This window comes from Ctenocephalides felis, unplaced genomic scaffold (assembly GCF_003426905.1).
Source record: "Ctenocephalides felis isolate EL2017-DRISC unplaced genomic scaffold, ASM342690v1 CF-g0.4_SCAFFOLD_01170, whole genome shotgun sequence".
NCBI lineage: Eukaryota > Metazoa > Arthropoda > Insecta > Siphonaptera > Pulicidae > Ctenocephalides > Ctenocephalides felis.
This window is the reverse complement of record NW_020537324.1, coordinates 30,479,046-30,494,113: the sequence shown is the minus strand read 5'-3', so window position 1 is coordinate 30,494,113 and position 15,068 is coordinate 30,479,046. Positions and strand designations below refer to the sequence as shown.

Sequence of the window (15,068 nt, the reverse complement as noted above, 5' to 3'; positions counted from 1 at the left end):
ATATGTAGTTATGTATGTGTGTATGTATATGCAGATACAATTTTTCCCCAAAGTTCTCAATAGCACGGATCAACCGATTTGAATGATTAAAAGAACATTCGATTCCTATTGATGGGGAGAGATTTCTATTGGTTTTTGGTCGTTTTTTTACTTTTTGCTCCGTATCTCGAAAAAGACTGGACCTGTAAGTATAGATAATAATCTAATTGAAACTGTTTAAAACAATTATCATTGATGAATTATCAATTATTAATTGATTATCTTTATTACTCGAATATTTATTTACGGTACGGGATGTTACTACAAATTGCCTTAGAGCACAATGCCATGCACCACTAGCTTGTATTAATAAATTATAACTACTGAAGAAAATTCATATTTTATACTTATTAGGTGAATAAAATAAAATCTTTATGTTGATGGTGTTGAACTCAATAATAATGTAAAATGTAAAAAATGTAAATACAATGTTATAAATCTTAAAATTTAATTTAGGATTTTTTTATTCCAAACTTCATTCAATTACTTATATTATCTGTACACGTATGAAAATTTTGATAAATTTTGATGAATTAATCTAAGGCTTTGAAATATCTAAATTAATTTTGAAACTATAAAAAAGAGAGTTTCTCAATAAATCTTTTAAAATTGTAAAAAAGTTGTAAAGCGTCTATGTTTATAATAAGTTGCCCCAGGATAAGTAATACACAAATTGCAATTATACAGATTTTAAATGCTTTATGTTTAACCTAGCTTATAATTAATTGAATTAATCTTTATAAATATTATTTATAAGTTTGTAGAAAAGCAAGTATATATTGCATTGCATAATTGGTAAAATATAAATTAATTATAAGCACAAATAATTATTTTTATAAAATATAAATTTTCTAGAAACAACATTTTTTTATTTTCTTTAACAATTTCCGTAACGTATTAAAAATATATCCATTAAAGTAAAACTTCTACATTTTGCAACGGCAGGATTACAGAACCTGCATAAAAACAATAAATCATAATACTGAAACTAACAAAATCTCGGCTTAGATGTTTTATATTGCTTTGCATACAAATTCATAAAATAATAAACTCTTTCTATAAAGTAAGTATTTTTGCATTGGGTTTTTATTTGTTTTATTCGTAAGCCGGCTCCGGTTTCCTCGGCATAAATCCTTGGGAATGTTTTCCGTATATTTGTTTGTTCGTTTTTTTCTCACTCGTATACCTCGTTTTCTCTCTATTAAGTGCCATAATTCTTCCACCAGAATAATATGAGAATAGCACAATCTGATTTTATCATAGAATTGTTCGACGGGTATTGTCTTCTTTGATTCAAATATTATTGTTACAAAATTGTTAACCAAGATAATGGAAAAATATTCCGTATTATATAATTATTACTTAGGATTTGAATTATCATTGTATTGTTCGGTTTTAGTAGATATAAAATTTCCATAAATCAGGCTTTTGTGTTGAACCTTATTATTATCATAATTACACGGATCGCACTATTTTTTTTTCGATTCAATACAGTACTTTGTTCTACATGAAATTTGTAAATAAGCACCAAAATATTCTGTTCACCAATTTTCCACAACCAGTTTTTAATTATTTCAAACATAAAGTTATTGACAATAAATAAAATTAATGATTCTCATACTCGGATATAAAGTTCCGACAAATATGATATATATATATATATATATATATATATATATATATATATATGTATGTATAGCGGGTTGTCAACACGCATCGCGGCTCGTCAACACGCATCACATGTTACTGGACAGATTGGCCCATATAGTGACAGCACGGAGAAAAACAAAAGGAAATTCAAGTGTCAGATCGAACATGGCTTTTGTTTCTCCCTAGTAGTTTTTGCCAAAAAAATGTATAATTCTTGAAACCTTTCTTTTCTATTATAAATAAGAAAATACCAATAACGTTTTATTAATGATCAGTATGACAACACATAGTGTCGTGGATATTAATCATATATAAAATAAACGAAATATAAATAATATTTTATGAAATTTATCATTGTCTATCATTTTGGTATTTAATATGGACCACACCTCCATATATGTATATACATAATTATATGAATAAGTTATTAGCATAACTTCATTACATCATCATAATAAATTTAGCCTACTGACGTATTACGAACTTATAAAACATTCTGATATAAGTATGATACTTTTTGACGATCTTTACGATTTTTTTGACGGTAGATACCATAGTCTTCTAGATCATACTAATATATTATGGCCCTACGACAAGTCGTTTATTTTTGAAAATTTGTCCAAGTTTGCAAAAATTAGTAACGTCTATTTGGTGTTTGTAAAATCAGACCTTTCATCGACGTTTTCTCAAAAACGTCTGAACCAATTTCAGAAATTTAGAATCCATTTGATGTATCTCGATGAGGGTTATCATTCGTCAGTTTTATGCGACAATCTGTCGAGCCGTTTCTTTATAATTTGGGAAAAGGTGTTCAACTCGAATCGAATTTAAAAAATCAAAAATTGTTCGAATCATTAATTGGAAATGATGCTGATTAGTTTAAGATAAAAATCAACCGAGCCGTTTTGAGCCTGTATACTATTCTACTATTTTTCCTTAGAGGTTATTTGACCACTATTGAAATTGCCCTTTTTTATTTTTCTTAGAAGAAATTATCAACCGTTACTTATAATCATCTGTAAGAAAAGTGTGTGAATGTAGATGTGTAGATGTACAGATTTATTTCAAGTTAACAGATTAACAAATTAGCATATGTATATCTATTATCGTTATCACTTCAAACAATAATTATGTATTCATGAAATAAATTTAAGTATACTAATTGTTAATAAAGTAAAACTGCAAAAGAAGCAGTTAGATATAATTTATTCCATTCTATTTTTCACTGCCTAGAATATGATATAGGTTATAAGTACTTAGTATATATGATAAAATATAGTCAACCACATATCTGATAAAATTCATTTTAACCAATATTTCACGATTGAAATCTTCAAAGAAATATATATTGCTACGTTTTATTAAAAATATGTTCACCCGCAGACTTGCAAGCTGAATTTCGAATTAAAACATCTGAAACCGTCAAAGCACAATAATTATATCATCGTAAACTCAGAGAAATAATATGCCCGATGACTTTATATTCAATTATCTTATTAAATAATCAGAAACGAATTCAATATTTTAATTAGTTCATAACTTTCCAAAGAGGAAATTAAATTAAGGGGAGTTTTCCAAATCTTTGCGCTTCATTTATGCGGCACATGAATATATAAATACACATACATTCAAATTTCTATAAGGATTTATATATATATATATATATATATATATATATTTATAATGAAGTATATTTCATACTAAAATTTAATAATTTGAGTTACCTTAATTAGGCAGTTATTTGTATTGTAGTATAATTCGACTTATATGTTCAGTGAATAGCAAACTGTTAATTTGCTTCTGAGAAAATAACATTTCAATGTGATAAAAATGCTGATATAAAAATCGAAATATGATTTTATAAAAAAAATGGAAACAGAATAAAAACCAAATGACAACACATTGTGGATATTCAATTTTAGTATTGCTTTTTAACCCGCATCCGTCCCTAGTATCAATTTGATACAAATTCAAAATTCAAACTAAAAAAAAAAGGGATACGTATAAATATTTGGATTCGAGTTTTTGGCTACCTTCCTAACTATTCTAAATGAACAAAAAAAAACATTCAATGCATGTGCGTGACGTCATGGAAAGGCCCTACAAAAAATGTTACAAATCGGTTCTTTGTATCATATTGATACATTATTGGTGTGTGGCACATACAGCTGTATAGAGTATAGTATACGTACATATATCGTTCTACTTATTTTTTGGTATTGTGGTTCAAGTGATGACGATGAGGATAACCAGCCAATTGATGCTGAAACTGAAGAGGAGGGTGAGGAGAGCGAAGATGAATTGGTGTGTGCCACTCAAGAAGAGCGTGAGCAAGCAATTCTTCAACCGAATACATGGATTTTATCGAAAGACAAAAAAATTCAATATTCGAGAGATGATTGTCCACCAGATACTCGAAGAAATTCAATACCAACAATTCATAAAGGTATGTTTTTTATGGCTTGTCGTTGATCATATGAAATAACACATTTGTGTATGTTTAGGTCCAACTACATATGCTACTTCACGTATCACTTAATCCAGTTTCTGCATTTTTGCTATTTCTGAAACCAATCGAGACGATTGTGCTTGATATGACGAATTTGTATGGTCTAAGGAAATTCAAAGAGACATGGGAAAACATCGATTTGGTCACCTTACGAGCTTATTTTGGTTTGCTATTATTGGCGGGTGTTTACCGTTCGAAAGGTGAATGCATGACTGAATTGTGGGATGACAAGCGTGGACGGCCGATATTTAGAGCAACAATGTCGTTGAAATACTTCAAGTATTTGAATTCATGCATACGTTTCGATGACAAAGAGAATCGACTTGATCGACTTGCAAGAGATAAGCTCGCTGCGATTCGTAATGTTTTCGACAAATGGAATAAAAATTTGCGAACAATGTATGTGGTTGGCGATTGCGTTACTGTCGACGAACAATTGATTCCGTTTCGTGGCAAATCACCGTTCACACAATACATCCCATCTAAACCGTACAAATATGGCATAAAAGCATGGGCGTTATGTGACTCGCGTACATTTTATGCATACACATGCAAATCTACACCAAAAGTAGATAACAACGCAACATGCAAATCTACACCAATAGTAGTAAAGTTGGCAAAGAGCTGAAACAACGCAAGATGACGATCGTTGGCACCATAAGGAAGAACCGCAAAGAAATACCACCGATTCTATTGGACATGAAGCGAAAGCCACAATACCATTCAGAGTTTATGTTCGATCATAATTTGCGCCTTACTATGGTCTCATATATACCGAAAAAAAACCGGTGTGTTACTCTTTTGAGTACACTGCATACAAAAAAATTATTGTACGACACCCAAGATCCTTCCAGTTCAAGAGCAAGTGGGTATTAGAAAAAATTACCACCGGCAAACAAAAGATCCCGTTGTCATATCTGTACATCGAAAAATAACTCGAATTTGTACAGAAGTCGCTGTGACATGTGTAAAAAGTACATTTGTGCTCAGCATTTCTTCAAAATTTGTGACAAATGCACGTAATTTTTACATTTTTGTTATTTTAGAAATACTCACAAATAAACAACCTTTGATCAACAACAAAAACAAATCGATTTGTTTATATTTTTGTATGATTTATGCCTGTTTTTCTAGCCTGTATCAAATTGATACATAGGAACTTTAACGTTTGAAGTTTTAAGGGACGGATGCGGGTTAAATCATCAACATCATCATCAAATGGCTAACATTTAACCTTTTTTTCTGTACCTTTATTACAAGATTGATATGTATGTCATAATTCAGCAATTAAGCATAAACTACATGGAATTTGATACTAAAAGTGCAAAATTACATAAAAATATGTGAAATGCTCTGAAATTATTTTGTAAGTCCAACAAGTCGATACTAGATCGAAAATATGCTTGAATTTTTCTTTTTTTTTGTAAGACAAAACTTTTTCTTTGTATAAATCATATTGAGTTGTAAGGTTTCATAAAAAATTAGACGATTAAAAATAAATTATTTAACAAGGAAAAATATAACAAATATTACTAACCTATTTTAAAAATTAAAATAAGTAAGATAATGAACAGAGAAAAATTTTAATGTCTAAACCAAAGGAACTACAATATAAAATGTAACACGTATACAATGAACAACTATGTTCAGTAAAACTTTCAGGTAATATTTAGTTATAGAATTTTTTCTTTTTACATTTTTCTATAATTTGGCATTTGTCCCTTTTTACAAATTCAATGTCATATTTTCAATCTTAAAAAGGTTTTACATTGCTACATTATTGAACCAATGCAAAAATTAACTACTTGAACACATTTTTACAAAAATCACTGTATATGTATATATATATATATATATATATATATATATATAATATGTATATAACCTAGATCAGGCATTTTAACAGATTTGTTTAACAACAGAATTGAAATAAATTATAATATTATTATTCATCTTTCGTAGTATTGCTATTTTAACAAAATTTACTTTTTCAAATACCATTTACTTATTATTTACACTTTTTCTAGTGTGAGGGTTAAGTTGGTCCTTTTTACCCCAATTACATGTACACTTCTAAAGAAATTATATACATAAAATTGTAAAATCTAGGTTTTATAATAACAAAATAAACTAAAACAATTAAATAACATATACTTAAAAACAAAATTTATCTTCTGATAACGTCGTAAAAATTATGGTGGTTACATATTTTTTTTGTCTTCTACATCAAAATAGTATCGTTAAAAACTTATATACTTTAGTGTTTTTTTTAGATAATGGCGGTAAACCCTTTTACCCATGGACATTTGAGCCCTTATAACCTGTAGAGTAAATACGTATCTACGTATATTTTCAGATTCGCGATTTCTTGTCTTTTTTATAAAGTAATTTTTTTTGGTGAAGTTATTGATACGCCTACCAATAGTTATTGAGAATCATAAAAATCCAAGAAATTTGAAAAAAAAAATCCAATTTGCAATGTTTCCAAGCGTATTCATCGTGTCAATCCTCGGAACATACTTCGTCCATAGCAATGGTGCATATTCACCAAAAGGACCAGATGAAAATCATTCGCAATCGAAAGCAGACGATATGCGTTAGCTCGAAAACTATCTACATACGAGTAGAAATGCATTTTAACGTATCTAAACCATTTTATATGTCGTTTTTCACAACTCTATTTTTTGGGTTCAAACATTCTCTTTGTGGCCTGATGCTACACTGCTATGCGTATCCTATCGCTCGGTCGCAATATTGAAAGATGTGAAGCGGTTATTGCATTTCTCACTCGAAACATGAAACTTTTGTTTAGCAAATTTTATTGTATATTTTCATTATTGTCTTTTTGGATATTTTCAGAAAACATGCATGTAATATTGAATTTATAAATTTTATATTTTACTCATAGAACAATATAAAAAATTAGATATATTACAATAGTTTTCTGCAAATGCATAATATAAATAGTTTTAATTAATATTTTTTTGAATTGAAGGATTGAAAATAACAATTCTTTTCTTAGCCTTTATAAAATTGTTAATATTAATATTAATATTAAGATATTGATTTTTAAACAGCATAAATCACTTTTCGAATTATAAACACCCATGCAGGAACACAATAATTGAGATTACACGTCTCAATGTTTTCATGTTTGGGGTAAAATTTACATGATTCATAGTTTGCAGGCTGGGCATACATCATTATACATAATGACGTAGAATGGGCATCACTACACTTCAAACATACATATAGCCGATTACAGTAAGTTCTGGAATGCCCATAAAATAGACAACGATGACCCTGAAGAATATACTTATTGTTACATGTTCTGAATAGCTCAAAGTAACTTTAACTAATTTTAAAAATTGAGTAATTTGAAGTGAAATATTCAGGTTTGCAACTTATATCAACATTCAGCAATGTTTCTTTAACTTTAACTTTTTATACAAGAACCCCGATGTAAAAGTTTTGTCTGCTTCATATCAAGTTACGTACGGTTTCAAGACTAATGCTATTAACGCATAACCACGAAAAAGCTACTTGAAATTGAAGTATATTAACAAGTTCAAGATTACATACTTGTGAAAATGAATATTTGTTTCAACAATAATAAGAATTAAAGATAATTTAAATAAATGTCCCCTTAGTGGCGTGGGTGGCATCGTGCCTTAAGGCAAATTGCTGGAACTTCCCGTACCGTAACGAAATGTTCGAGGAATACTGAATGTTTTCAAACAGATTATTATAAATATTGTAACATTGTCTAATATTTATAAGAATTATATTAACTGAATTGCAAAGTTGAAATTATTTGTTTCAACAAAAAACTAAAAAAAAAAAAATCTAACAAAATTTTTTTTTCCAAAATCAATTATTTTGTTAAGACAAGCAGAGTTTTTTGAATCATTCAAATCGGACGCTTAGTTCTCTCAAAAAACTGCCATTTTTTACATATTTAGCTCCGTATCTTCGAAATGGCTGGGCCTGCCTTTGCCAAAAACTAATAAACACTTCTCCCAATCATTACTAATTGAATGTTTTTTAGATCATTCAAATCGGATACTCCGTTCTCCCAAAAATTCGATTTCTATTTTCCGCACTCTTCGCTCCGTATCTCCGAAACGGCTGGACCTGCCTTTGCCAAAAACTAATCAGCTCTTTCCCTATCAATAGGAATCGAATGTTTTTTGAACCATTCAAATCGGTTGATCCGTGCGCCCTAAAACGTGACTGGAAATTTGTATCCACACATACATACACACACACACATACACACACACACACATCCATTTTTTTTGAGGTATGCCAAAACGTTCAGAAACCTTCAAAACGTCGAGAAATGTAAAAATTTTCAATTCCGATTTTCGGCCCATTACAATAACTTACCCTACGGGAAGTTAAAAATATACGTAATGAGCTGCTGTATAAAATTTGAGATACATTTAATGGTTGAATCAAATTTCCGAAATCTTTTAATGTACTTTTTTCTAACAGCTCTGATTTCATCCTTCTCATATCTAACATAGTATAAGAGATTAAGTGTTGTATTTAGTATATTTACATTTTAACAATTCTTTTATTAAATTAGCGTACAAATTGATAGTATAATTCTCACAGAAGTCATCAAAGTAATAGGAAAACCCTCTGTTCAAGACAAGGTAAGGTATATGCTAATTGAATGTCATTAATTATGACTAATTCCACGTACGATGTACGTGCAGAGCAACACAATATCTACAGAGAATTTGAAATCTTCATTTTCTATTAAACATGAAAAGATTTGATTTTAGTCACAAAAATATATACCTACAAGTTTAATTGATTATCAGAAAAACGAAAATTATGAGATTCCTATTTTAGAATAAGATTCATTTAATTTGATTCTGGGTAGAAGGTTGGGAATCATAAATACAGCTACTTCGCAAACGTTTAGCTTCGATTATTGTATCAATATATAATAAGTAATGATTAAATTTATTTTATTTTTATTAGAATTTTATTAATGTCCGATTTCAAATAATTCTGTTTTTTCATCATTATCTATGTGCTAGTGTGAAACTATGGTGGACTGTATGTGTGATTTAGAGAAAATCTGTCAAAATATGAATACACTATGGAAGTAACACTCGTCTTATTTTAGGAAGTTTAAATTCTGAATTTCTTAAAACAAGTAGCATTGCTTGCGATGTAGTAAAAAGCCTTAAATTTCAAACCATTTCGTATATAAAATTAAAGTAATACAGAAAATTGATTTATCTGATCATTTTTTTTGCAATTTTAGAATGCAAATTCAAAAAAAAGATCTTATAATAACAAGAAGATGACCCTGAAAAAAATTAGAAAATCCCCCAAATTCACTCGTTGCTCCGTTGTTCCATACACAACAATCAAGAAGACAAATAACTTAATCTAGTGCAACTGCATCAAATAGTACATACCCATTGAGGTAACTACTATATATAAATATATTTTATTATTGCCAATCAAATAGCTCATAGAATATAACTAATGTTCTGAGAAAAAAAGACCTTGTTTGTCAAAACTGATTGGCGCTCCAACATATTATATGTGACAGCGAATTCTACAAATTATTTTTATTTCTATTCATACACTAAGGTGGTACATAACTATTTACATAATTAATCTACTATGGGTAAGGTGCACTGAAGGCTGGTACAGCTGGTAAAGTTTCTGGTTTAGATGTTGTCTCTGGTACAGCTGGTAAGGTTGTTGGTGTGTTTGGGCTGTCAGCAGGTGGTCCATAAGATGCTGGTACATTAACTGGTGCCTCAAAAGAAACTTGTGTCTCAAAAGGAGCTTCATAACTCACTTCGGGTACTCCATAAGTTGATTGGATTGGAGAGTAGCTGAAGACTGGTGCCTGGACAGGGTGGAAAGCTGCTGAAGAGTATGCGAAGTTCTTGGCAATAATCGGTTTTTGAAACATTGGTGCTGAGTAAGATTGGGCTGGTACTCCATAAGTTGTTTGAATTGGTGAGTAGCTGATTACTGGAGCTGGTATTGGAAATTCTTGGACACAATCGGTTTACCCAATACATGAGCTTGGATACTCAAAGGAGCCCCATAAGTTTGAGCTGGTGCTCCATATGTCGCCTGGATTGGTGCATAGTTGAAAATAGGAGTTGGCACTGGATGCACTGTGGTCGAGGTATATTCCACAGTTTTTGACGGACTTTTTACTACAGGAAGACCATAAGTTGGTGCAGGTGCGGCATAGAAATTTCTACCCAAACCTGCTAAATCATAATAATCCCCAGTGTAAGCCAAGTGTCCTGGTGCGTCGATCAAACCAGCATTTGCTACAGCGATTGTAGCCAGGAATACAGCGATTAAATGAGCCATTTTTGAGTTTTATTTGACTTGTCAGTAAACAATGATGTCTGTATGATAGTTGGTACAATATTTATATCAATCAAAATTCAAGTGATTGGAAGGGACAGTGTGGAGAAAGTAAGTTTTTGAATTTCTAAATTCGTGGAATTTTTGATAAATTTAGCTTGCAATACCCTCTAGCGTTTTTACAAAATCCGAAAATTTCGAAATGCTCGAATAGAAATTTATTTGTGGATGTATTTTTGATGGCAAAAAAGATAATTATGTGATTTTAGAGATAGTAGATATAATTTAAATTTGATAGAAAAACTCGTTTATATGATGTTTGTACTTATATATAATAATACTTATATTATTGATGTTTGTACTTATATATAATTTATAACGTTCTTTATGAATTTTATAGATTTTTCTTTATTAACTTCCCGGAGGATAAATTATAGTAATCGCAAAAAAAATCGAAAATGAAAGTTTGTATATATCTTTACGTTTCAAAAGTTTCCGAACATTTTGGTATACCTTAGAAAAAATGGATGTGTGCGTGCGTGCGAATACAAATTTTCGTCGACGATTTCGAGAACACCGATCAACCGATTTGAATAATTCAAAAAACATTCGATTCGTATTGATAAGGAGACGTGCTCCTATAGTTTTTGGCGAAGGCAGGTCTAGCCGTTCCAAAGATACGGGGCAAAAAGTTCCAAAAACGGTAACTCAGTTTTCAAGGGAACCGAGCGTCCGATTTTAATAATTCGAAAAACACTATGCTTGTATTGGCAAGATAAACAACTGATTATTAATTTTTGTTTTTTGGAAAGACAGGACTAGCGGTTACGGACTCTCAATAAAATAAGTTAAAAAATGCCAATTGGCGGTCAAAAATGTTCATTGGATATATGTACATCAAATTATAAGATATTTTATAGAGATTTTAATAATGTGTGCATAGTTTGTGTACATTTATTGGGTTCCGTACCAAGATTTTCAATTCTAAAATTCACTTATTTGTTTCAAACAAATGTCCTCGACTCTTTCGACAGTATGGAATAAACGGTTTGAATAATTAAAAAAAAAACATTCGTTTCGTATTGATAAGTAGACAAAGTGATCAGTTTTTAGGTATAGGCAGGTCTAGCCGTTTCAAAGATACGGGGCAAAAAGTGCCAAAAATTGTAATTCAGTTTTTGAGAGAACGGATCATCCGATTAAATTCATTAAAAAAACATTCGTAATTTTGAAAATCTTCAAAAAAAAAAATTTTAATTATCAAAAATAATCAAATTTCTTATAAACATACACAAAGTTGTTTGTAGAATATGCTCGTCGCCTAATTTAAAAAGCACTTATAAGTATATATAGAATATAAAATTTATTTGAAATTATTCAAAACAATTGTTGATTATTTTCAATTTTCGGGATGTTGCAGCAATTTGCCTTAAGGCACGATGCCATGCGTCCCACTAGCTTATATTCAAAATTATCTGAAATATAAGAGGAAAATTGATGGCATCCTTTTTGCAGTAAGGTTATAATAAGTAAACGTCGTTCGAATAAATTATTGTATACAACTAAAAATTGATGTAATAATCCTCGAGGCAATTTCCAAACAAACAAGCCAAAGCCCATAATCAAGAGCTGACGAGGCGTATGTCGCGTTGTTAATTGAATGTGATTAATTATAACCAATTCCACGTACAATGAACGTGCATGGCAATACGTAGTCGGAGTCGGAGGGATATCTTTCTAAGACGTCGCCGTTCTCTCATTTTCTTGTGCTCGCACAGACGAGTTCGGAATATCTTTAGATCATTAAATTGCGAGACGCAGAACATGACATGGAATTAATTTCTATCGATGCTTTGAACTTCCTCTCTTGCCGGTAATACATGTGTGCATGTAACTGCGTTACTTGTAAGTATATTTGGCGTGCTTTAGACGAGAGAGAAGCTAATTTCACGTACACCAACGCCAGCGGGAGGCATCCGTATAAATACGTATTGTTAACTTCATCTTCAGCCGTTGCTTTAATACGTTTGGAATTGCGACAAGTGAAAAAGTTTAAATTGAATATACAGGTTTTGGTTATTATTTTGTTTGATTTTATTAAACAACGCCAGTCGGTTTAAAATTTAATATATTTAATAAAAACTCCCTGAAACATTAAAAAATTATATATGTCGTTCTTCTATAATGTTTTAATCTTTTAACTTTAAGTATGTACTAACATAGTTTGTTTTTTACTCAGTCAATAGAAATATAATGATGTTTGAATCATTCTAATCGAATGCTGCGTACTCTCAAAAACTGCCATTTTTAGCAATATTTGGTTTGTATCTATTGGCACGAATCATCCAAATTAGATAATCCGTGATAATCCATCGAAATCGTGGATAAAAAAGAAACACGAAACACATACATTTCTAGTCGGTAGTTGCTTGAAGTTTAGAACTCTTAGCTCACTCGGACTTTGAATACTCCAAACACAATAAGGAAAGCAAGTTGAAATTAATTGAAGGGAATAGATAACTCTTGAAGTCATATAATAAAAACTCACAGAAACATAAAATTTATGTATATGTAGTTTTTCTATAATGTTTTAATCTGTTATTGATTAACTTGTATTTATACTAGTAACTTGTAAATGTAATTTATTGAAGTATGTACTAATAGAACATGTTAGACACCACGTGTATCGATCATATTCATTATTACTATCGGTTCATATATTCAAACTACGCAGTACATTAGATTATTCATACTACTAAACATTGTAGATTCTCTGTCATACGCAACGTGCTTTGATCATTTTCATTGTTATCAACGATTCACAAAAATAACATGTAAATTAAGCAATATATCTGCTTGCTCATTCTATTGCATATCCCAAAAATCTTTGTTACAAAGTACTAACTTATTATTACAATTGAGTCATAAAACTGGACAAAATCTTAAAATGAATTAAATCCATTTACTTAAAAATATTGTATAAAGCCTTCCAGTGACTAAAAAGGGGCTATAATGTATAAATGTCGTTTTGATGACAATATCTCAAATAATGTAAAAAAGACGTATGAGATAATCAATATAAATCGAATATTGAAATACAACTGTGGGATAAATAACAAATCGTGATAACAGGTAATGATTAGAACCCTAAAATGCATATGTTCTGAAATATAATTTTCTTGAATGAGGTATTACCAGTTCCAAAAACTAAAAAGCATTAGTCGAGATAAGTTACTAATCATTTAAATAAATTAAATAAGATTAAATCAATAAATATTAGATTTGTAAATTATATATCTATGTGAGAGCCATTTCATTTACCTGTACAAATGTCTCTGTGACTACCTGTCTAAGTTTCAACTGGTCTACTTTTATAACTGCCTACTTGTCGACCCATTCAGCAGTCTACTTTTCTACCTATTCACCACTCTATCTGCCAGTCGACTTCCCTATTTATCTACTTGTCTACCTTTCTACATAACTACATGTTCACCTGTCTACTGGCCATCTGGTTATTAGTGTTTCTACATGCATATGCATCAATAATAATGAATTGTGATGATCATTGTGACCATCAAAAGTCAATTTTGGCGAATTTAATCGATTTTTCACTCCGTCAATAGAAATAGAAAGATGTTTGAATCATACGAATCAGATCTTAAGTCCTCTCAAAAACTGCCATTTTTAGCAATATTTGCTTTGTATCTCCAAAACAGCTATACCTGTCTTTTTCAAAAACTAATGGCACAAATCATTCAAATTAGTTAATTCGTGCACTCGGAATCGTGAACAAATTGTAGTTGTTTGAAGTCTGGAACTCTTAGTTCACCGGGACTTTTAATACACCAAACACAATAAGGAAAGCAAGTTGAAATTAATTATAAGATTTATTTCGTGGAAAATAGATAACTCTCGAAAAATACTAAAGTCAAAAAACATACGAAAACAAACCTCACACAACAAAAATAAGTAACCAATAATCAACATAGCAAAATGATTAAAGCTAATAGCTCATGTGGCAGCCACATCTTATCTTTTTAATTGCCAGAGATTTAGTATTGCCCGATTTTGACAATTAATATGTATATTAGCTCCATCTATTGTATCTCTAGCGCAACTACTTCCAGTTTCTAAAGTTGTCTATTTCAAACAATGTTCAATTCTCATTAACCACAAAAATTTAAATCATTTAATGTGGTATCTATTACAGGTCTATGATAAAATTCGCACTTTAATTTGGCCTGAATGAAATCAGCCAAGCGCCAAAAACCGAAAATGCATACATCGATAATTACGCGTCGCGGCGGTATCAGCTTTTATGTCTCGCAACGAGTCCGGGCGTTCGGCGTTCGGCGTTCGGTCTCTACTCCGGGCGCTCCGGTTCCCGCTCCGGTCCGCGCTGTTATCGGAGTCTGCATGTTATGTTCTGTGTGTGGCCGTTCGACTGTAATGAAACATTCGAACATGCAATCAATGTTCACGCCCGTTGATTTCCAACAGAAAGCGA

At 30.7% G+C, this 15,068-nt stretch overlaps 1 protein-coding gene across 1 annotated transcript; it reads left to right on the top strand.

Annotated features, from left to right (window-relative positions):
• The first annotated feature begins 4,283 nt into the window (after positions 1 to 4,283).
• On the top strand, positions 4,284 to 4,826 carry LOC113367073 (piggyBac transposable element-derived protein 4-like). The gene has a single exon (XM_026608702.1). It carries the CDS (start codon positions 4,284 to 4,286, stop codon positions 4,824 to 4,826), a length of 543 nt encoding a protein of 180 aa, XP_026464487.1.
• Positions 4,827 to 15,068: the final 10,242 nt, after the last annotated feature.